At 41.7% G+C, this 25,062-nt stretch overlaps 1 protein-coding gene across 1 annotated transcript in view; it reads left to right on the top strand.

The window, feature by feature from the left end:
* xpr1a (xenotropic and polytropic retrovirus receptor 1a) overlaps nucleotides 1–25,062 on the top strand; it is a 323,914-nt gene that overhangs the window by 280,499 nt on the left and 18,353 nt on the right. The window contains exon 12 of the mRNA XM_078217964.1: nucleotides 22,692–22,858. Within this exon, the coding sequence (XP_078074090.1) occupies nucleotides 22,692–22,858 (167 nt within the window). The remainder of the gene's footprint in view (nucleotides 1–22,691; nucleotides 22,859–25,062) is intronic.

Below are 25,062 nucleotides of genomic sequence, written 5' to 3'. Positions count from 1 at the left end.
GCGGCACGGTAGCACAGTGGTTAGCACTGCTGCTTCACAGCTCCAGGGTCCCGGGTTCGATTCCCGGCTCGGGTCACTGTCTGTGTGGAGTTTGCACATTCTCCTCATGTCTGCGTGGGTTTCCTCCGGGTGCTCCGGTTTCCTCCCACAGTCCAAAGATGTGCGGGTTAGGTTGATTGGCCAGGTTAAAAATTGCCCCTTAGAGTCCTGAGATGCGTAGGTTAGAGGGATTAGTGGGTAAATATGTGGGGGTAGGGCCTGGGTGGGATTGTGGTCGGTGCAGACTCGATGGGCCGAATGGCCTCCTTCTGCACTGTAGGGTTTCTATGATTTCTATGATAGTAAGCAAAGAAACTGTATGCTTAAAAATGGAGCAAGTACTCGCAGGATGCTGTGGCATACAAAAGGAGAGAAATGGCAGATTTGTTCAATGGTCTGATTCCCTTCATGTGCTCATCTTCATTTGAAAGGTAAGCATGAATATAAAGTGGGGTAATTTGTGTTTGCCTGAGTGGAGAGACGGAGCCTCTGCTTAACAACAATTCTGAAAGGCAACGGTTTCAACTGTTCAATGCTCACAAATCCAAAAACAAGGGTAATATTCTTGACCTATTTTCTGCAGTAACTTGAGTATAGGGAAGGACTGAGCTGGCCCAATCTCCCCATCCTGACTTGCAGATTCGCATTGTACAATTTCATTCTTATCGAGTGTTGATGTGGCCGTAAATTGGTGCATTGGGTGATTCTTAAACCTATAACCCCAAGCCTACCGGAGAGTGTGTGTGTGCGTGCATGTGCACATTGAGAATTCATGAGATGAAATAAGAAAATAATCATACACTTAGACCAGTGGCGGATTAACCATCAGGCTGAGTAGGCTTAAGCCTAGGGGCCCGGAAGGGAGGGGGGCCCGAGAGCAAAAATGATCAGCAGAGCTTAAAAAACGCACTGAAGCATATAGATCTGTGTCCAACCGATTTGGATTTCTTTCTTGTATTTGCAATATTGATGTCGACGCACTTTAAAAGGCAGTGAATACCCTCATACAAGTTTATCGGGACAACTTTGACTTGGCCTTTGTGGAAGAGCTCGTCCACTTTCAGAAGTACATTCAAGGACAATCCGACGATGATGTCACTGTCACTGGGATGTATCGAGCTCTGGCAAGAGATCGACTGCACGAGGTGTATCCAAATACATACATTTGCTTTAGAATTTATCTGTCCTTAATGATCACTAACTGTTCAGGCGAGCATTCATTTTCGGCGCTGAAGAGGATCAAAATCTATTTGCGCTCAACAATGAGCGATGAGAAACTTAGTCATCTGGCACTCATGCACATTGAATCTTTCTTTATGTTAATTGAGGATCAGGACACCAAAGATAACTCCTCTGCTCCTCAGTACTGGAGCCTTTATTTTTGTGCTCAAGCCCAGTTGGACTTGCCCCCAGAGCCTTGTGCTTCAGAGGCTGGTGTGCTAACAACCATACTAACACTGATGCTGCTGCTTCCTATGTTCACTTGCTGTTTGTGAAATAAAACAGTGCAACAATTTGCATTTGGCCTCACCACCAAATGTTTATAAGTCCAGTTCGTAAAGATTGGAGAAAACTATACACAAAAGGCACTCTATCCAATTCAAAATACAAGTTCTATTATTACACCCCCTCTGTTATGGTTAAGTATGATTAGGTAGTGCTAACACCTTTAAACATAAAGCACTCAGGTTCACTTATATATCAGTGAGTAGATCCTAAATTTGTAGCATCTAATTTATACAGGAAGCAGCTGTGGGATGTGCAGTGTAAAGTTGGTGAAATTTGCTGTCATAGAGGTTTACAGCATGGAAACAGGCTCTTCGGCCCAACTTGTCCATGCTGCCCTTTTTTTTAAACCTGAAGCTAGTCCCAATTGCCCGCATTTAGCCCATATCCCTCTATACCCATCTTATCTATGTAACTGTCTAAATGCTTTTTAAAAGACAAAATTGTACCCACCTCTACTACTACTTCTGGCAGCTTGTTCCAGACATTCACCACCCTCTGTGTGAAAGAATTGCCCCTCTGGATCCTTTTGTATCTCTCTCCTTTCACCTTAAACTATATCCTCTACTTTTAGACTACCCTACTTTGTGAAAAGATATTGACTATCTAGCTGATCTATGCCCCTCATTATTTTATAGACTTCTATAAGATCACCCCTCAGCCTCCTTCGCTCCAGAGAAAAAAGTCCCATTCTATCCAGCCTCTCCTTATAACTCAAACCATCAAATCCCGGTAGCATCCTAGTAAGTCTTTTCTGCACTCTAATTTAATAATATCCTTTCTATAATAGGGTGACCACAACTGTACACAGTACTCCAAGTGTGGCCTTACCAATGTCTTGTACAACTTCAACAAAACATCCCAACTCTTGTATTCAATGTTCTGACCAATGAAACCAAGCATGCTGAATGTCTTCTTCACCACCCTGTCCACCTGTGACTCCATGTTCAAGGAGCTATGAACCTGTACCCCTAGATCTCTTTGTTCTGTAACTCTCTCCAGCTCTCCCCTACCATTAACTGAGTAAGTCCTGCCCTGGTTCAATCTACCAAAATGCATCACCTCGCATTTATCTAAATTAAACTCCATCTGCCATTCGTCAGCCCACTGGCCCCATTGATCAAAATCCCATTTGCAATCCGAGATAATCACCTTCACTGTCCACTATGCCATCAATCTTGGTGTCATCTGCAAGCTTACTAACCATGCCTCCTATATATTAATATCAATGACAAATAACAGTGGATCCAGCGCCGATTCCTGAGGCACACCGCTGGTCACAGGTCTCCAGTTTGAAAAACAACCCTTTACAACCACCCTCTGTCTTCTGTCATCAAGCCAATTTTGTATCCATTTAGCTACCTCACCCTGGATCCCTTGAGATTTAACGTTATGCAATAACCTACCATGCGGTACCTTGTCAAAGGTCTTGCTAAAGTCCATGTAGACAACATCAGCTGTACTGCACTCATCTACCTTCTTGGTTACTCCTTCAAAGAACTCAATCAAATTTGTGAGACATGATTTTCCACACACAAAGCCATGCTGACTATCCCTAAATCAGTCCTTGCGTCTCTAAATGTCTGTAGATCCTGTCTCTCAAAATACCTTCCAACAACTTACCCATCACAGATGTGAGGCTCACCAGCCTGTAGTTTCCAGGCTTTTCCCTGCAGCCCTTTTTAAACAAAGGCACAACATTTGCCACCCTCCAATCTTCAGGCACTTCACCTGTGACTATCAGTGATACAAATATTTCTGCCAGGGAACCCGCAATTTCCTCCCTAGCCTCTCACAATGTCCTGGGATACACTTCATCAGGTCCCGGGGATTTACCTACCTTGATACACTTTAAGACTTCCAGCACCTCCTCCTCTGTTATATCTACACTCTTCAAGACATCACTAGTTATTTCCCCAAGTTCCCTAACATCCATGCTTTCATGGGGGAAGCTTCAATCACTTGATGGGGTGCAGTAGGTGCAATTAGAAATCGGTGTTATATTTTCACTTTCTGACAAATTAGCTGTTTTGAACCCTCTAAAGCACACACAAAGAGCTAAAGTAACTTAAAACTTGCATTTGGTGGGAGCAGAAAATGCTGGAAATAAATAGCAGGCCAGTCAGTGTCTGTGAAGAGAAAAGGCAGGTTTTGATGTTTTGAGGTATGTACTGAATGTCCAAATGATGAAGAGTACAAATTCAATAACATCATAATCCATCTTTTCTCTTGTTGGTTGACCTGCTGTGTACCTTCTGAAATTACCTTGCATTTTCAGATTTCCAACATTCTTTCCAATTAAATGTGGATAGTTAGCCAACTAACTAGCAACTTTGTTGCTGTTAATGGAATATGATAAAAAGATAAAGTCACCATAGTCCCAGATGACCATAAACGTCTCTCCCTTTTGAGGGGGAGAACTGGCTGGTGGTGATTTAACCTACACCTTAGGTGAGGGGCAAGGTTGAGAAGGCGGGGCCTTCATGAATAACCTCAGCTGGTACGGGAATTGAACCCACGCTGTTGGGATCGCTGCGCATCACGAGCCAGCCACCCTGGCAGCTGAGTTAAACCGACTCCTAACAGGCATGATATAGTGTGCTAAATGGCTGCCATATTAGCCTACTGGCTATGGCTCAGTGGGTAGTACTATCACCTTTGAGCCAAAATGTTGTGGAGTTAAGGCTAACATTTCCATTACACTGTTGAGGGAGTGCCAAACTGTTGGAAGTGCCATTTTCCAAATGAGATGTAAAGGCCTTATCTGTTTCTTGAGTGGACATAAGAGATCTCATAGATATATGTTTGAAGAGCAAGGCAGTTACTCTTGGTATCTTAATCAATATTTATCGTGCAATCAACATTTTAAAAAATCTGGTCATTAGCATTATCATTGCTATTTGTGGAATTTGGTTGTGCACAAATTGGTTACCACGTTTTCTACATTACAGCAGTGTGTACACTTCAAATCTGCTTCATTGGTTAAAAAGTGCTTTGAAATGTCTGGTGGCCATGAAAGCTGCTAAATAAATGAAAGTCTTTGCTAACTAGTCACTGTGTTTGTATGTAGAGCATTTCCTAGATGTTCGCAAGATGCAATAGGAACAATGAAAGTATTAGTTTTCTTTGCAATAATACAAGTGCTTGTTTGTTGCTAGATCTCTGGGAAAATTATCCTAGGTGAAATCTAAATGCTGAATATTCCAAAATTAGCACAATAGAACCCACCATTTTAATCCAAAAAAAAATTAAGCCATCTTATTTGCCTCTGGGATCCTGCATGACATAAAATATGAAAACTGAAAAAAAAACGTGCTTATTTGCTACAATTAACATTTGTGATTTTAGATGAAAAATATAATCTAGATGCTCAAAGAAACACAAATCTCGACTGGTGCACAGAAGCCGCTGGTGCATAAATCATCTGGTGTTATTTATTTGATTGACAAGCAATGGAAATTATCATTCAAGCGGGCTGTGTAGCTGTGAAGTGCCCTGCAGTAAAGATGGAATGATTTTATGAGCTTTTGTGTAATAAATGGAATGCATGGCAGGGCAGAATACCAATGCTCTTGTTTTTTTTCCCTAATGCTGGCAGTGTGCAGGGGCACGAGGACAAGTCATCTATGATTGAGTTGTAATTGCTTGCCTGTGGCGATAACAGCTCTAAAAACCTGCTCTGAATATTGATGAGATAAAATGGAGGAAGAAAATTACTAAATGAAAAAAAAGCACCAAAAGCTGGGCGTGTTGCTGATGGTTTTCCCATTCCTTGTGTAAATGCCTTGCTGCAGCAGTAGCAACAGCCATAAACATGGAAGAGACTGTTCCGAATCCTGCCCTGTCGCTGAGGCTCATTTGGTTAGACATGAAAGCTAGTAATGTAATCATAAGCTAATTGAAGGAAGTTCCTTACTATTAAGAAATAAAATCTTAAATTTTATACCATGCCTTTTACAACCTCAAGATTTCCCAAATCGCGTTTTGGCCATTAAAGTACTTTTGACATGTAGCCTTTGATTTGATTTGATTTATTATTGCCACATGTATTAGTATAAAGTGAAAAATATTGTTTCTTATGTGCTGTACAGACAAAGCATACCGTTCATAGAGAAGGAAAGGAGAGAGAGTGCAGAATGTAGTGTTACAGTCATAGCTAGGGTGTAGAGAAAGATCAACGTAATGCAAGGTTGGTCCATTCAAAAGTCTGATGGCAGCAGGGAAGGAGCTGTTCTTGAGTCAGTTGGTACGTGACCTCAGATTTTTGTATCTTTTTCCCAATGGAAGAAGGTGGAAGAGAAAATGTCTGGGGTGCGTGGGGTCCTTAATTATACTGGCTACTTTTCCAAGGCAGCAGCAAGTGTAGACAGAATCAGTGGCTGGGATGCTGGTTTGCGTGATGGATTGGGCTACATTCACAACCTTTTGTAGTTTCTTGCGGTCTTGGGCAGAGCAGGAGCCAGGTTGTGATACAACCAGAAAGAATGCTTTCTTTGGTACATCTGTAAAATTTGGTGAGAGTCGTAACTGACATGCCAAATTTCCTTAGTCTTCTGAGAAAGTAGAGGGGTTGGTGGGCTTCCTTAACTATAGTGTCGGCATGGAGGGACCAGGACAGGTTGTTGGTGATCTGGGCACCTAAAAACTTGAAGCTTTCAACCATTTCTACTTCGTTGCCATTGATGTAGACAGGGGCATGTTCTGCAATGCACTTCCTGAAGTCAATGACAATCTCCTTCGTTTTGTTGACATTGAGGGAGAGATTATTGTTGTCGCACTAGTTCACCAGATTCTCTATCTCATTCCTGTTCTCTGTCTCATCATTGTTTGAGATCCGACCCACCACGGTGGTGTCATCAGCAAACTTGAAAATTGAGTTGGAGGGGAATCTGGCCACACAGTCATAGGTGTATAAGGAGTATAGTAGGGGGGGGGGGGGTGAGAACACAGCCTTATGGGGCACCGGTGTTGAGGATGATCGTGGAGGAGGTGTTGTTGCCTATCCTTACTGATTGTGGTCTGTGGGTTAGGAAGTTCAGGATCCAGTTGCAGAGGGAAGAGCTGAGGCCCAGGCCACAGAGTTTGGAGATGAGTTTTGTAGGAATAATGGTTTGAAGTATTGTTGTATTGAAGGAAATATGGCAGCCAATTAATGCACCTTAAATACCTTAACTCCCAGAAACAGCAATGTGATAATAACCAGATTTTGTTTTTACTATTGCTAATTGAGGAATATTATTGGCCAGGAGAGCATCCCAGACCATCCATATAATGCCGTGGGATCTTTGAAACCCACATGACAGCAGGCACTATTGGAGGTGCCCTCCTTCATCTGAAGGACTGCACCTCCAATAGTGCAGGATAAAAGCAAATTACTGCAGATGCTGGAATCCGAAACCAAAAGAGAAAATGCTGGAAAATCTCAGCAGGCCTGGCAGTACCTGCAAGGAGAGCAAAAAGCTGACGCCCCGAGTCCAGACGACCCCCTGGCAAAGCTTTGACAGGTGCTGCCAGACCTGAGATTTTCCAGCGTTTTCTCTTTTGGTTTCCAGTAGTGCAGTGTTCCCTCAGTCCTGCACTGGACTGTCACCCTAGATTTTATGCTCAAGTCTTTGGTGTGGAACTTCAACACATATCCTTCTGACTCAAAGATTCATCAGCCTGCTGTAACTACACCAATTGTTAGGAAGGTTCGTTACTACAAGATATTTATGGAGCGATTGCCATCATAGAGCAGTGCAATAAACACAGACCCACACACAAGCCTCATTTCTAGTTGTATCTGCAGACTGAGGATCTTTTACTCAATCAGAGCCAGACATGTTCATTCTTATTTAAAAATGCACCTCCTTTAGTGCATCTTTTACAAAATAAACGTGTGTGTTTGCAATCCACCTCTTTCTCTGTTCTCATCAATCTCATCCCTAACAATTCAATGTCAACATTGCTGACTGCTCCAAATTTGTCCAGAATTTCAACTTCTCTCTGCCACTGAACGCTGCCTGAACCACTACCTTCAGAGATAGTGACGAATTGCAATACCCATGCCAGGGACAGGTCTCGCCTCGAGCTGATCAAAACCAGTATGTTTGAATTTCTGCTGCTGTCTTCTCACATTCTGGCTGAATAAAAAATAATATTTAAACCCTCCTGAGCACACGTTTGATGTGCATTGTTTGTTTTATAAATGTGATTATCCTTTAGGAATCATCCCTGGATCTAGTTGAATGTCGGAAGTACTTTACAATACCTAGTTTCGGCATAAGGGTAGAGCAATACCCTTGGATAGTAGGTAAGTTGATTTTTTTTCTGCATCCAGGTGCTGAGAGAGGATGGTAATTCCTCAGATGAACAAAGATGTCCTATGTTGAGTTCATTTTTATATCTAAAATATTCCACCTTCGGGTTCATCCTTGTATAGTCAATGGCATTGGGCAAATACATATTGGATGCTTGCTACTTATTATTTCCAACAGGCTCTTGACTGTTTCAAGTTGTTCTTTCTCACTATGTTTAGAACAATACTCTCCACTTTCTCTCCGACTCTCCTAAAGATGCTGACTCTCACTGGGGTACAATTCCATGCACCCCACTCCCTTCCTCTCCTGAAGGTGCTGACTCTCACTGTAATGCTGTTCCATGGACCCCTCTCCCTTCCCCTCCTGAAGGAGCTGACTCTCACTGCTATACAATTCCATGGACCACTGATGAAAGATGTGCCTTTTGTTTCCAGCATTGGAACACCAATTCTATTTTAGCAAGTCCCTCCCCCAATTGAGAAATTGGACCACGTAGCATAATGCTAAGTTCTCATGACCTGTTTTTGCTCCCTGCTAGTTTAACTGATCTGAGCCACAGAAGATATGACAGAACAGGTCCAGGAAGATCAGTATTCAACAAAGCTTCCCACTCTTCATTGCTTTATCCTGCTGGAATGTGTGCGCATGAATATTGGGTCAGGAATAGATTGGGACCAGATTTGATGCAGACCTCAGCACCTCCCACAATTAAATAAGCTGTAGATGTTTGCTGTCTTCGATCACGCATAAAGAATTGCAGCCTGGTAACTCTAAAACTGTACCCACACTGAGTGGGGTCCATGGAACTGTATCGCAGTGAGAGTCAGCCCCTTCAGGAGAGGAGGAAGAGTGAGGTACATGGAACTGTACTCCAAGGAAAGTCAGCACCTTCAGGAGAGGAGGGAAGTGTGGTCCATGAAATTGTACCCCAATGAGAGTCAGCACCTTGAGGAGAGTCGGAGAGAGAGTGGAAAATATTGTTCTAAACATAGTGAGAAAGAACAACTTGAAACAGTCAAGAGTCTGTTGGAAATAATAAGTAGCAAGCACCCAATACGTATTTGCCCAATACCATTGACTATACAAGGATGAACCCTAAGGTGGAATATTTTAGATATAAAAATGAAATCAACATAGGACATCTTTGTTCAATTGAGGAATTACCATCCTCTCTCAGCACTTGGATGTAGAAAAAGAACAGAGGAGAATGGGATCTCTGATTGTCGCTAAAGTCCAACCATTTCATTTCCTAATAAAACGATTTGTCAATACCCTACATAATGAATTCACATACAGACAATGGTTGACTGATTAAATTTATAGAAATTTCTGGACATCGTGTGAGTTTCCAAACCGGTGCTTCTTAAAAAATCAATTTGCCTACTATCCAATTTAGTGCATAGGTTTTGTGGAATGAAACATTATTTATAATTAATCATTTGTCAACAGAAGTAATGTAGATATTCTGTCGGAGGGATATTCGTTTACTATCTTCGCTCAGTGTTTTTTGATGAAACTTACTTTATAAATGATGATCTTAATCAAAATCCTGCTTTATCCCTGAATGAACATGTTCCACAATGTAATGGTAACATTGTAAGAAATACATACACAAAAATTGATAGGAGTAGGCACCGCACAGTCCTTGTGGAAACTAAATTACAGCTTCATGCTGAGGACATGCTCCAACACGTTGTGTCACACTACCACTGTGCTAAATGGAATATGTTCAGAACAGATGTGGCTAGCAGCTCCAGATTTGGGCATCCATGAGACACTGGGCCACCAGCAGCAGAATTGTATTCAACCATAATCTGTAAACTCATGGCCTACTATATCCTTCACTCTATCATTACCAATAAGCCAACCCCGGTATAACAAGGCCCTGCCAGGCATACCTACAAATGAGGTGCCAACCTGGTGAATCCAAAACACAGGACTGCACCCTTGCTAAACAGCAGAAAAAACATACTAAAGGGAGATACTTGGGAATAGATGGTCTCTTTATTCCACCCACCAAAATGATGATTACCACTCTCCACTCACCTGACGAAGGAGCAGCGCTCCGAAAGCTCGTGATTCCAAATTAACTTGTTGGACTTTAACCTGGTGTTGTGAGACAAAAATTTCCCTTTTTGAATAATGGAATAACATTAGCCATGTGACTCAGTCCCTTTCCTCTTGATTTTTAAAAATATATGTTGAACCTTCCCCTCCCACACTGCACTCTCAGTCAGGTTTTCTAACTCTTGAACAAAGGCAAAATATTTCAAATGCTGGAAATCTGAAATAAAAGAAGAAAACCCTGGAAATAAATACTCAGCAGGCAAGGCAGCATTTGTGGAGAGTGAATCAGGAGTAACGTTTCAGGTTGGTGACCTTGCATCAGAGCTGGAGGAAGTGAGAGATTTAATTGTTTATAAGCAAGTACAGACCCTGGGAAAGAATGGGATATGAGAGAAGGTTTGTGATGGGTGGAGGGTAGAATTTGTTAGATGACAAAAAGAGGGGTAAACTCCTTGTTCTATTTCTCTCCCTCTTGACACATGTAAAGTTTATGAACTGTACTGAGAACTAAACATTTCACATCTACTGCTGTTATAAACAGCAAAGAGCAGACATACAACATTATCTAATTTAATTTCAACTTAACAAGTTCTTATTCCTGCATCTATCCTGATGAGTTGAAAATTATAAATAGCTATGAATTGATCTGTTGGAACTTGCCTTGGAAAAAGAAAAGGAAGTGATGGATCTGATGTACTATTGCGTGACATGTCAGTTTGTTCCATTGTCTCAAAACCTGGTGCATTACATTTCCCTAATGGGCCATATTTTCAAGCCAATTGCTATTGATCGAGTAACACTTATTCAACTAGAATGGTTCATGGAAAGTAGCGTGAATATGTCCCAGTCCAGGCGCTGATCTGTCATCATCCATTAGCATTTGTGGAACTTGAACGCTTCCAGTGGTTAAAGTGGTTAAACAGATTTTGTCACATCTGTCAGAACAGTACTTAATGCTGACTTGAATAAAGTAACCATTAAATGAGTCCTTCATCATCTTGCCTCTAGCAAGCCACATTGTCCAGTAACAGATGGCAATAATGGGCTGGATCTTACTGGAAAAATAGTGCATGTGAATAAGGCTTACTGTTGTTAATGCACAAACTGGTCAACAAGTTCATATGATTGAGATGCAACACGAGTTGTGAATCTCTCAAACTTGCTGGTTGGCTTTTGCTGCTTCATTATTTGTCTCCCGATTGTTAAGAATTTCCACGTTATTTTATCATTAAACTCACCAGAAAGTTAAGTCCAGTCATTAGGAGTGTCACAATCCCCATAAAGTTTAAAGTTTATTAGTGTCACAAATAATGACCCACAAATGAAGAAATTTCCAACACAATCTCACTTCTGTAACTTTTATTTAACATTGGAACCAATGGAAATTCTACTCGTTAACAGGCAAATGAAAATGTAAATTTCACTTTAAACAGCCAATACAACAAGATACATCTTGTACAACCACAAGAATTTGCATCAATTCCACTACTTAGCTACACAGTTCCACAATATGCTCATCTTTATTCATGCAGGGTAGGTCAGGAGTCCTATCTACCTCAGTCATGTCTGGAGGCACAGCACAGTGCCTCAAGCGTCAGGGACCCCGGTTCAGTTCCAGCCTCGGGTCATGGAGTCATAGAGGTTTACAGCATGGAAATAGGCCCTTCGGCCCAACCAGTCCATGCCGCTCTTTTTTTTAAACCCCTAAGCTAATCCCAATTCCCCGCATTTGGCCCATATCCCTCTATACCCATTTTATCCATGTAACTATCTAAATGCTTTTTAAAGACAAAATTGTACCCGCCTCTACTACTACCTCTGGCAGCTTGTTCCAGGCACACACCACCCTCTGTGTGAAAAAATTACCCCTCTGGACACTTTTGTATCTCTCCCCTCTCACCTTAAACCTATGCCCTCTAGTTTTAGGCTCCTCTACCTTTGGGAAAAGATATTGACTATCTACCTTATCTATGCCCCTCATTATTTTATAGACCTCTATAAGATCACCCCTCAGCCTCCTACGCTCCAGAGAAAAAAGTCCCAGTCTATCCACCCTCTCCTTATAACTCAAACCTTCAAGTCCCGGTAGCATCCTAGTAAATCTTTTCTGCACTCTTTCTAGTTTAATAATACCCTTTCTATAATAGGGTGACCAGAACTAGGGTCATTGTCTGTGTGGAGTTTGCACTTTCTCCCTGTATCTGCGTGTGATTCCTCTGGTTGCTCTGGTTTCCTCACACAGTCTAAAGGTGTGCGGGTTAGGTTGATTGGCCATGCTAAATTGACCCTAATGTCAGGGGGATTAGCAGGGTAAATGAGGGTTACGGGAGTAGGGCCTGGGTGGGATTGTGATCAGTACAGATTTGATGGGCCGTACTGTACTGTAGGGATTCTATGTCCCCCCTCAACCTTCTCTGCTCTAAAGAAAACAATCCAAACCTATCCAGTCTCTCCTTATAGCTCAAATGCTCTATCCCAGGCAACATCTTGATAGATCTCTGCATGTCCCCAGATGTGAGCATATTTATTCTTTAACAGTGTGATGATTGCTAATATTATGCCAATCAAACACTCTAGCCTGGAATGGGGATCATTTAACCCATTCAACCTCATTTCTGCAGGTTGTAAATTGCTGCTGGAGATTTTTTTTAAATATCCAATTTTAAATTGTTGCATTATAGAAATAGAAATCCCCCAGTACAGAAGGAGGCCATTCGGCCCATCGAGTCTGCACCGACCACAATCCCACCCAGGCCCTACCCCCATATCCCTACATATTTACCCACTAATCCCTCTAACCTACGCATCTCATAACACTAAGGGGCAATTTTAGCATGGCCAACCAATCTAACCCGCACATCTTTGGACTGTGGGAGGAAACCGGAGCACCCGGAGGAAACCCACGCAGACACGAGGAGAATGTGCAAACTCCACACAGACAGTGACCCAAGCCGGGAATCGGACCCAGGTCCCTGGAGCTGTGAAGCAGCAGTGCTAACCACTGTGCTACCGTGCCGCCATTATGCTCTTAGTTTTCCTTTCATTCTCTTTTTTCTCTCTCAATCCAATATTTTGTTCCCTTTCCATGTTTCTCTTTGACTGGTTTGACTTAATTTCGCCCTCCTCTTCGGTCATTCTTCTGTTTATTTCTCATTGGTTTTGTGGTACCATTTTTACCAAGGTCCCAGAAATTTTATAAGCTTAAACTTGCAGCAGGTTAGAAAAAAAATCTCGAGCAGAAAAGTTTAGGCACAAGTCTGCAGCTACTTCTGCAATGTTTCTGGAAAGTTTTCTTTTTACAATAATTATAATCCATAGTTAATTACTAATAATGCTTGTTAATAATTATAGTTCTGTCACTGCTGATGGAGCATTCAGGAGATGGGAATAGGGATGCACAACAGGTCAGAGGGTCAGATGGTTCAGGCTTGCACATTGTGTTGAGACAGGTTGCAGAGGTCTTATAACATCACCGTTGTAAAAGTAAGATAAGTGGGCATGTTAGTCTGATGATTAGGTTATGAAACCAGTAACCCTGGGCTACAAATTCCAAGAATGTGAGTTAAAATATTAAAAATAATATATTTTAAACTTTATCGCTTAGCTGCCCTTCGAAGTGGCCTACCTAACTACTCGGTTGTACCAAACCTCATGCAGTAGTTCAAATAGAAGGCCCACCACTACCTGCTCAGGACAACTAGGGATGGAGAATAAATGTTGGCTATGCTAGTGAAGCCCAAATCCTTAGAATGGATTTATTAGAAAAGTAGGACATGGGATTTGAATACGAACTCAAGGTAGAACCAGGCTAATAATACAAGATGAGGTGACAAATACAAAGGCTCATTACCATTACCAGGCATCTGCCTCAATGAACATTTAGAATTTAAAACTTTGCTTATGCATAGTCATTCAATCATAGCTTTCGGAAATGCATTGTTCGGAAGAAAAGTATGTTAATTTCTATAAATTTAAGCAAAAAGAGGATAAAACATTATCAATGTAAGTGTTTCTTTCACTTGACATGAATTTGCTCTCTAGTGGCCTTACCTGCTCCAAATTAAACTAGTAGAAGGTCCACCCAAAGTTGCTTATAGTAAATGGCAACTCCTTCCAAAGCAGCAGCAATGTATTGATATTTGCATTGGACAGTGGGGCTTTGTGTTCACTTGCAACAATACCTTACTGCAAACATTGCTGTAGCAGCAGTTAGGGGCACTACAGTTGAACTGTAGGGGGATTAGAAGTCAACCAAATTTTCCACTCCTGAATGCTATCCGGCTGCCCTGGCTGGAAGATGTGTGCTTGTAATTTAGGTGAGTACGATCTTGGCTGTAATGTTGTCCGCATCCTTTCCTGAATCACTTTGTTGAGATAACAGAGGGGTTACCAACCCTTGAACTATCCTTCAACAGACTCAACATGGAGAGGTACTGAGATTTTATGAATAACCATACTGCTGTATCAATTGTTTTCTGCAGTTACCCATCTAAATCTCTGGAATTGGCTAATAGAATTTCACTCACATTCATAGCCCTCTTTGTAAATATATGAAATAAGAAGAACAGCCCAAACAACATCAGCAAAGAGACTTGGTTGAGTACCTGGAAAAACTTTTGGTACAGGGATATGAGCAGTGTCATGAGATATTATCTATAGAAACTGATTGGCCAGATGAACAACAATGGACATTTCTAGTTGTCTCCAGTCCTATGTTATTTTCATGAATGAAAAGATGCATTTTTCCCATTGTTTGATTATTTTTCGGGATAGGGGGTCACTTGATACTTTGGGTATATCATCAATTCCATAATCCAGTGCTCTTGATTTGGCTCATTTGTTCAGAGATGTTTCAAAACACTTCAATTCCGTGGTATTCACATTTCAGAATGCTGTGAATGTCACGGTTTAGGCCAGTTGCAGTTGGCAAGTTCACTCCAACAGAAATGAATCATCACGGAAAGCAGGAGAACCACCCTGCCGTTCTTCGAATAGCCTCACAGAAACCTGTACTTTCACCTGAGAGAGCAGACTGGGCCTGGTTTAATGTCTCATCCAAAACAGTGCAGCACTCCTTCAATTGTGCACTAGTGTCAGGACCAGTAAGTCTTTGTTGTGGAACTTGAGCAAGAATGCCACCCACTATGTCAAGGCTGACGCATCAACTGCAAAGCACTGACTTATTAATTGATGTCCATTGTGGTGTAGTTTTTCTGATGGAGCAGATTTAATGATGAGGTCCCAAACATTCCGGCCTCTCTGTCCTCATTAAGATGCTGTTTAAAACCTAACTCTTCAACCAAATATTTGGTTACTTGTCCTAACATCTCCTTTGGTTCAGTGTCAGCATTTATGCTCTTGTAAAGAGCCATGGGATATTTTACTAGATTAAAGGCACTGTAGCAAGTTACTGTTAATGCTGTGGTCGGAGAATTGTACACCTGTTTGGTAGACCCAACACCTTACTAAGGTTGAAATCCAAATTCCATGCACAGTTAGGGTTAGCTTTGTATAACACACTCGGGTTAATATTGCAGACTCCATTTTGGAATAATCCACACAGTTTACTGAACCTGACTACACCATAGATTAACAAACTCAGGAGAATGAAGCAGACTCTATCTGAGTATAACTTAACTAAGTTTAACAATGTAGGTCCACATTAGTATAACGCAAGTCGGGTTAACAAAGTGTACTCCATCTTGATATAACTCGTGCAAAAAGTGGGTTAAGTAACAAAGTAGGCTCTACCTAATAACACACTTAAGTTAACAATGCATTTTGCAACTTAGTTTGGTTCAGCTTTAAATAACGTAACTCAGTTCAAAATTTAGTTTTGAGGAGTACAGTGCAAATTTACCAGAGTCTGTGCTGCCAAAGAAGAAACTTGATATCAGGTATGTTGTCCACCGTTAATATTAATGGGCAGAAAATTAGCTGCAGCGCAATCGTGACTCCCCAATACGTTCTGCTGGTAAAAAAACAATTTCTCATGTAGTTTATAATCGTACCCGATAGTGATGTTATTTCTACTTAAACTAATAATGCTATTAAAAATAGTTATGATGATGAAGCTGGACCACCTGGTCAGTATTGAATCATCCTGTGCAATTTAGTTTTCTGACTCAGAGATGAACCAGTTATGACATCTAGATTATATCTTCCCCAATCATTATTTCGCTTCCCTAGTTTACCAAGCACCTTCTGTAAATTTCTTTCAGGATATTCTGTACTTCTAACCCATTGTTTTGTTCCATCTCAAGAACTTGCGTTATTGAATTAACTGGTTGCAATAATACAAATGTTTCACTACATTGATTTCACCAAACTTTATCTAGTTTTCTTTTCTTTCAGCTATCATTTGTCTTCTGCCCTCTCTCACCTGCCTTTATTGCTCTGTTAATTCTACCTCAACATCAAAATGGTTCATCACAATGGCTTATTTTGCATCGTTGTTTTAAAATTTAAGTATTGCTCTTTCTCTATCTCAACTTACAGAACACTTTTTAGCCTTTTGATTTGTTGTTAGGTTCTGTTTTCCAAGATGGCTTCATCTTTCAAATAGATATATACATACAACGACAAGAAAATATTTTCTGAACAGTCTTTAGCTTAAACTAAACCTTGCCTGAAGCTGCCCTCTGCTGGCTGTTGTTAAGGTAATTTCAAAATAAGTTTTCTTTTTAAATTCATTTTCCTCTCTATGGCAAAGTTGGCTTTATTGCCAATCCTAGTTCCCCAAGTTGGTAATGGGTCTTCTTTTTGAACCACTACTTTTTTTATAGCATTTGATTACCAATTATCACCCTGGATTCTACTGTTGATCATCAACAAAGTGATGACAGTCAAAAGGCACTTACACCTGCTCACTGATGTTCAGTTTGGCTTCTGTCAGGGCCACTCAGCTCTTTACTTCATTACAGTCTTGATCCAAGCATGGACAGAAGAGCTGAACTCAAGCCATAAGGTGAGAGCAACTGCCCTTGACATCATGTCAGAATTTAACTGAGTGTGGCCTCAAAGAGCCCTAACAAAATTGAAGTAATTGGCAATTAGGGGAAACTCTCCACTGGTTGGAATCATACCTAGTACAAAGGAAGATGGTTGTGGTTGTTGGTCAATCATCTCAGTCCCAGGGCATTGCTGCAGGGGTTCCTCGGAGTAGAGGCCTAGGCTGAATCATCCTCAATTGCTTCATCCTTCCCTCCATCATAGAATCATACAGTGCAGAAGAGGCCCATCGAGACCGCACTGACACATTAGAAGCACCAGCACTTGGCCCATAGCTCTGAAGGTTATGATGTGTCAAGTGCTCATCCAGAGACTTTTTAAAGGATGTGAGGCAACCCGCCTCTACCACTCTCCCAGGCAGCACATTCCAGACCATTACCACCCTCTGGGTAAAAAAAGGTTTTCCTCACATCCCACCTGAACCAGGTCCCCTTGTGACTGACCTTCAACTGAGGGGAATAGTTGCTTCTTATCCACTTTGTCCATGTCTCTTATGATCTTGTACACCACGATCAGGTCGCTCCTCAATCTTCTCTGCTCCAACGAAAACAACCCAAGCCTACACAACCTCTATCCATAACTTAAATGTTCCATCCCAGACAGCATCTTGGTGAATCTCCTCTGCACCCCCTCCGTGCAACCACATCCTTCAGATAATATGGCAACCAGAACTGCACACAGTACTCTAACTGTGGCCTCCTAGAGTTCTATACAACTCCAACATGACTTCCCTGCTTTTGTAATCTATGCCTCGATTGATAAAGGCAGGTGTCCCATATGCCTTTTTCATATGAGGTCATTTGTACATTGAGAAGTGCATAAGCAGTACATTGCTTGAATTCCAACATTGTTTGTTTAATATCTTTGATTGCAGAATGTCTACTATCCCAGGCATTATCTGTTCCCCCTGCCAAATCTCCCACAGATTAATCTTAATCTTTTTTCCGGTGTCTGTTGCTACCAGGCTTGCCTTGTTCTTTTGAACTGGTTTGCTAAATCAGGTCTTTGAGGATTACAAAGGTCAGCAGACACTCGGGCTACTGATATGGACCCTGCAGACATCTGAGGTTTACTGATACTAGGCTGTTTAACCACATAATCATCCAGCCCTGAAGACGTCCAAAGTTTACTGATGCTACTACGTAAACGTCCAGCCGTGAAGGCGTCCAAAGTTTACTCATACTAGGCTATTTAACTACGTGAGCATCCAGCTAGTAGTGCCACTGTCTTGATCACGTCAGCATGTGAGCTGGCTGGTGTCTTTCACCCTGAGTGTGGAATATTACTTAAAACCTTTTCTGCTAAAAGTCCCTTTAGTAAATTACATAGATTCCCTAGCCCCTTTTGATGTAATCATTTAACCCTTAAAAAAAGAAATCCCTTAAGTCATACTCATTCTTTCTCTAATAAATTGTTACAATAAACCATCATCATTATTTCCTCTTTATAGTTGCGATCTGCTGGCTCAATAGAGGACTGGAATTCATAGAAGTCATAGGGTGCAGAAGGAGGCCAGTCGGCCCATCGAGCCTGCACTGACAATAATCCCACCCAGGCGCTATCCCCATAACCCCACATATTTGCCTTGCTAGTCCCCCTGACACTAAGGGACAATTTATCCTGGTCAATCAACCTAACCAGCATATCTTTGGAATTTGGGAGGAAACCGGAGCACCCAGAGGAAACGCGTAAAGAAACGGGGAGAACGTGCAAACTCCACACAGACAGTGACCCGAGGCCAGTATTGAACCCGGGTCCCTGGTGTTGTGAGGCAGTAGTGGTAACCACTGTTGTCATCGAATTGAAACTTCTAGTATGCATAACTTAGTTCTGCTGTTATATCAATAAATATCACCTTTTAGTGGATTGCATAGGTGTGATCTTACCGGCTCGCTGTGCTGGTGGATCAGTGTGGTGAGCCGGGAAGATAGCAGGCGAGGGTAACAATACGCAAATTGGCTTTGTATCCTCCTGGACTGTTTTGCTGGCAAGAACATTTACATAAAACTGACCTAAATTAAAAGAATTTACCTGCTCCTGCATGGCTATTTCCCACCTCCCGGAATCTTCTGCCTTGCCGGCGTGACCTCAGTAGGGGGGCCAGGCACCGTGGCCATGCCGGGGAATCATAAACCATGGAAGTCTCCACTGCCAGGGGCAGTGCAAAGGGAGTGGGGCCTATGGGGGTGATGCTATAAGGTGGCCTGGGTATGCACAATGAAAGGGGGCTTATGAAGGGGGGAGCTCTGCAAGGGGGGAGTTGTCAGTGGGATGACGTGCAGAGGGTGCTATACAAGGGGGGAGTTCGGGCAGGGGGGCCTATGCAGGGAGGGGCAGGGGGTGTGCAGGGAGGGCTATGCAAAGGGTTGTCATGACAGAGGGGCATGCCAGAGGTCTGCCAGGGGAAGATTTCACCCTATATCTTAGCATCAGGAATTTGTTTTCATTGCCCATTGCTAGTTGTATAATAGCATTATTGGGACTGAATAAATCCCTTGTGTGAATTTACGTGTATCGAATACATGCACTTTACTTCCAAGGCAGACTGTTGCCTTGGAAGATACCCTGGTGAGATCAGGCCAATTATAAATTGACAAGTCAGTTTATTTTGAAATAATTTGAGCAAAGTTATATTTATGCTTCTCATAACTGAAAATAACAAAGCATGCCACACTGTCCTGTTAATGGCTGAAGAGCACTTTCCTCTCAAGTAACGTTTGAATCTGGCCAGCACTAAGCTTAAGGAAAGAGTTTACGTCTAACTTCCTTACAAAGTTTAATAACCCATCCCATGTATGTTTCTGTCCGTCCTTTCTTTGCCAAAAATCTCAGTCTCTGACTCTTATCCAGAGATAAACCAGTCAAACTGATCTACTGGGTGGGGAATACCATCCTGGATGTACATTCCACCACTGAAATATGTGCCAAATTCCAATTCACATTTTCAAACACCAAATGTTATTGATTCAGCCTCTTTTGAGGCTTAATATTATCTACTTTGCATAACTAGTGATTAACAGTGCAGGACACAATAACTTGTTTTTAAAATATATCCAATAAAAGTATAGAAAATGTGAAGTGTTTGACCAGATAAAGAACGAAATGTTATTCCAATTGTCGCTACAAAGGTCTGTAAATTTAGGATCAACCTGAGTCACCCATAGTGTATTTGTTTCCGAGTCAGAGGTCATGTATTCAGGTTCCAGTCCAAAGACCTAAGCACATAATTGAGGCGGACACTTCAGTGCAGCACTGAGAGTGCGTTTCACTGTCAGATGGTGTCGCTTTTTTTGTTTGGATAAGATATTCAACCGAGGTTCTATCTGCCCCCACAGGTGGATGTAAATGATCCCCTGACACTATTTGAAGAGCAGGGGAGGACTTCAATTTTTATCCCTCAACAAACACCACCAAAATTATCTGGTTGTTTTTTTTTATTGCTGTTTGTGGGACCTTGGCTGTGTATAAATTGACTGCTGCATTTCCTGCATTCCAACAGGCCCTACATTTCAAAAAACACTTCATTGGCTGTGAAACACTGGGGTTCCCTGAGGTTATGAAAGGTGCAAGTTCTTTCTTTACAAATAGAATCATAGAATTGGAAGAAGGAATCAAAACATTATTTCTATTTTTTAATACATAAATTTGTGGTGCAAGTAAGTCAATATTTTGGTTCTGGGAATAAATTTTGTTCAATTGCTTGGAATTGGTTTTATATACTATATTTTTGATGAGGAATGATTGCTGAAGCTGCATATGCAAACTGCATTGGTCTTTAATCAATCATTCTTGCCTCATCCATTCCTTATCTAATTTCCCTGGTCAGCTCCGGCACAGAAGTTTCATTATTTCCATTTCTTTCACCAGCAATTATTTATGTCTCAGGCTGTTTGTAAGACCTGTTAACAAGCTATTCATAATGGCAGTCCAGTTCCAATGTTCTTATTTCTTATGAAACTTGAACTATGAAGTGATTCACTAAGTTCAGTTCCACTTTCATGCACTAATTAGCTTACATTCCAGCATTCAATCAAGCAAGGTTGAATGAAAAGTCAAAGGCAGTTTTGTACTATGTTTCTGTTTTTCCTCCCATTAGGTCTCGTTTTCCATGGCCCCCTTTTTGGGCTAGGTGCAGTTGGATTCAACTATTTCTCTTATTGTTCCTCTGGCTGGTTCCTAGAGAAACAAAACATTGAGGAGTTTCCAGAAAAAACAAACTTGCCTATTAAGTATTTCAAGTTCATATTAGGCAAATTGCTCATTTCTAAAAAGTCCCCCTAATTGGACACTGTGCTCCTGTTGTGACCGAACCAATGTTTTGCAAAGGGTCACTATAACTTCCTTGCTTTTTATACTCTATGCTTCTGCATATAAAGTACAAGATACCGTATGCTTTTCTAACTGCTTGTCAACCTGCCCAGCCACCTTCAACAGTTTGAGACCCCTCTGCTCCTGCATCCCCTTTATCCTTCATTTTTATTGTAGGAGTTCCTAGGCCTAACTCCCTTCAGCTGCTTCTGCAATGATCTTTCTTCCATCACAAGGTCAGAGGTTGAGATGTTCGCTGAAGATTCCACAAAGTTCAGTATCATAATGCAACTCCTCAGATACATGTCCAAATGCGGCAAAACGTGGACAATTTCCAGGTTTGGGTTAACAAGGAGCAAGTAACATTTGTGCTGCACTAGTGCCAGGCAATGACCATCTTCAATAAGCCAAAATCTAAGCATTGTCCTTTGACATTCAATGGCATAACCATCATTGAATCCCCCACTAGCAACATTATGGGGCTACCATTGACCAGAAAGTGAACTGGACTAGCTATATAAATACTGTGGCTACAACAACAGGTCAGAGTCAAGGGATCCTGCAGCTAGTAACTCACTTCCTGACTCCCCAAAGCCTGTCCATCATCTACAAGGCACAAGTCGGGAGTGTGATGGAATACTCTCCACTTCCCTGGATGAGTGCAGCTCCAACAATAACACTCAAGAAGATTGACACTATCCAGACAAAGCAGCGCACTTGATCAGCACCCGATCCACCACCTTCAACATTCACTCCCTTCACCATCGATGCATAATGGCAGCAATGTGTACCAGCTGCAAGATGCACTGCAGAAATCATCAAGGCTCCTTCTCTGGCACCTTCCAATCCCACAGCTGCTGCCATCTAGAAGGACAAGGGTAGCAAACACATAGGAACACCACCACTTGCAAGTTCCCCTCCAAGCCACATATCATCCTGATCTATAAATAAATCACCATTCCTTCACTGTCGCTGGTTCAAAATCCTGAACACTCCCTACCAGCACTGTGGGTGTACCTACATCACATGGGTTGCAGTGATTCAAGAAGGCAGCTCACTACCAAATTCTCAAGGGCATTTAGGGATGGCAATAAATGGTGGCCTAGCCTGCGATGTCCGCATTCCATAAATGAATTTTTTTTGGAATGGTTTCTGACACAAACGCATCAATTCTCTGCATTGAATTTCATGTGTCATGTGATCACCCATTGCACTAGCATGTTTTTGCGCTCTTAGTAGCGTCCTCATTGTTCACAGTACTTCCAAGTTTTATGTCATTTACTGATATTGAAGTTGTGCCCTGCTCACCCAAGTCTATGTCATTAATATAGATCAGGAAAACTGTGGTGCAGTTCCTGGGGAACTCCACAGTGTACCTTCTTTTATGACTCACATGAGTTGAATGTAAAGGCTATACCCATATGACAGAAGATAATGGTGTTGCTTATGTTTGTCTTTTAGAACAGAAACATGACGACGCAGTGGTGTTTCTCTACCTGTGGATCGCCTGCTTGTTGGTCAGCTCCTGTTATACTCTCACCTGGGACCTGAAGATGGACTGGGGTCTCTTCGACAAAAATGCTGGAGAGAATACCTTCCTGCGTGAGGAGATTGTGTACCCTCAGAAAGTATGTGTTTGAGCCATTCCAAGCATTGCTCACTCTGGCTTCTGGGTTAGTAGAAACCTGGGCCAACAATATTGTGGAACATGGTGGTACAGACTAATATGTACCTAGGTATTTCCAATAATTTAGCAAGATCCAAATTATTATGGGCGACTCTTAGTGGGAAGTGTATCTGTATACACGGGAGGGTATTTTTGGCTGTGATACACCCCCACATGATGAGTAAGCTGTCTGATACTCTCCTCCTTCCTGGCATAACAGTTGATCTGACATGCCAAAGGGTTAGCCTTTGTATCTTGACAGGAGTCTGTGCCCTGAAGGTGGAGAGAAAACTGGGGAACAGATCAGCAGAAGTCAAGGACATTATCTTCAGGCAAACATTGGCACTTTAATGTTGGGACAGAGACTTTCCACAGCTGAGATGTGTTTAGCCGTTCCACTGTTTATTGTGCTCTTAATTTAATCCTTTTGGTGGTAATTAGGCACTCCAACCCTTCTACATGGATAATGTGTCCGAAGAACTCCATTTATTTTCTTTTGATATTATTTGGAATTCTCTTGTTTTATCTGTCTCATTCAGTACATCTTCATTAATCATTTTCACCAACCAACTTATCCTTAGGATCGTTCTTATGCACCACACTTCGAAGCTCTTGATTTTCTTTCCTTTGCCTTTCCTAATGCTCCAAGCTTCACATCCATAACTCATTACTGATTAGACATAGTGTTTTAGCACGCACATTCTCATTTCAAGGTTCCGTAGTATGCCCTCATGTCGCCTGCAATTAAGAAGCTGGACCACTTCTGCTTAATATGTATTGTGTCCTCATAGGAATGAGAGACTTCCATTCCTGGGCTGCTATTTCGACCCTAAACCGTGTAACACTTGCCAACAGAATGGATTGTCATCCATTTCCCAGCCTCTTGTCAGAATATGTACCTGGAACCTTTTGAATTCTGTTGAAAGACTATTTCTTTCCTCATGCATATTTTGCACATCGATGTTCCCCCACACTATCTACCGGTGTGCGCACTCTGAAAGCACCGACAACAGTAGCCCTTTCATTTTTCCCTACCTCCCTTGGGGAATTTATCCGTTCTCTGCTCTGTTGTTATCCACACAGTGTGCTGAGATCATCTTTAGAAAGAACTTGAGGCAAAGTCATGTCTTCCATCAGGCTATGACACAACCATTGAGGTATGATTGTGTTGAACCTCCAGATCTCCTTCACAACCCATAACCAGGTACCTCTCCAGCAGCATTAAGAAGCTTTACTATCTTCAATCTGGTCTCTTGCGCAAACCCAATTTTCATCACTCTGCCATTGGTGGCTATGTCTCAGCTGCTTAGGCCCCAAGAACTGCAATTCCCTCCTTAACCTGCTCCTCCTCTCTATCTCTGCTCTCGGGTTGTGGTGTTCCTTAAAACCTGCCTGCTTGATCATGCTTTTGATCACCTGACCTATCTCCTTGCATAGCTTACAACGTTAATTCTAAACTGTGCAACAACCCAGAAGTCCTCGCACAAGCCAAAGCATAAATTGACCTTTTCAATTTACCGTGTCTGCATATCCTCTCAAAATAATTTAAAAGATCCATGCACTAAAATTAATAAGCCACACAAAACAAAATAATTAGAGGGAACATTGGTAGTTTGGTGTGAAACTTTGATCAATTGCTTTTTGTAATGTCTTACTGCATTAAGGCCATTATATTATTGCAAGATGTTGATCTTAGCTTCAGCTTACCGAACATTTACGACACTTGCTTCATAATACAGTAAGTATAGTTGTGGTGGCATTCCTGTGGTTCACAACTCATGGGTTCCCATAGAAATTAATGTTAAAGCTGGAGTTAGGTTCCTTCATACATTTCTTGCCTGTAAAAAGCAATGTACAAGTTGAAATACTGTACCATACATTTGCAGCACTGTGCATCCCTAGCTAGAATACGAAATAAATCACTGAATATAAAAGAAATACTTTATACATTTAAATTAGATAACACAAAATCACCCAAAAAAGGCCTGAACAAACAGCTTCTGTGTCGCACCCAGAGCACTCCTGAAACTTGCTTAACTTTTTGTTTGCTTTCCTTTCCCACTCTGCTTCTATCTCGCTCCATAAGACCATAAGAACTGGAACTGTAGTAGGCCATTCAGCCTTTTGAGCCTGCTCCGCCATTTAGTAAGATCATGGCTGCTAGCA

Source organism: Mustelus asterias, chromosome 8 (genome assembly GCF_964213995.1).
Source record: "Mustelus asterias chromosome 8, sMusAst1.hap1.1, whole genome shotgun sequence".
Lineage (NCBI taxonomy): Eukaryota > Metazoa > Chordata > Chondrichthyes > Carcharhiniformes > Triakidae > Mustelus > Mustelus asterias.
The sequence above is the reverse complement of the archived record's forward strand: the minus strand, read 5'-3'. Positions and strand labels throughout refer to the sequence as shown.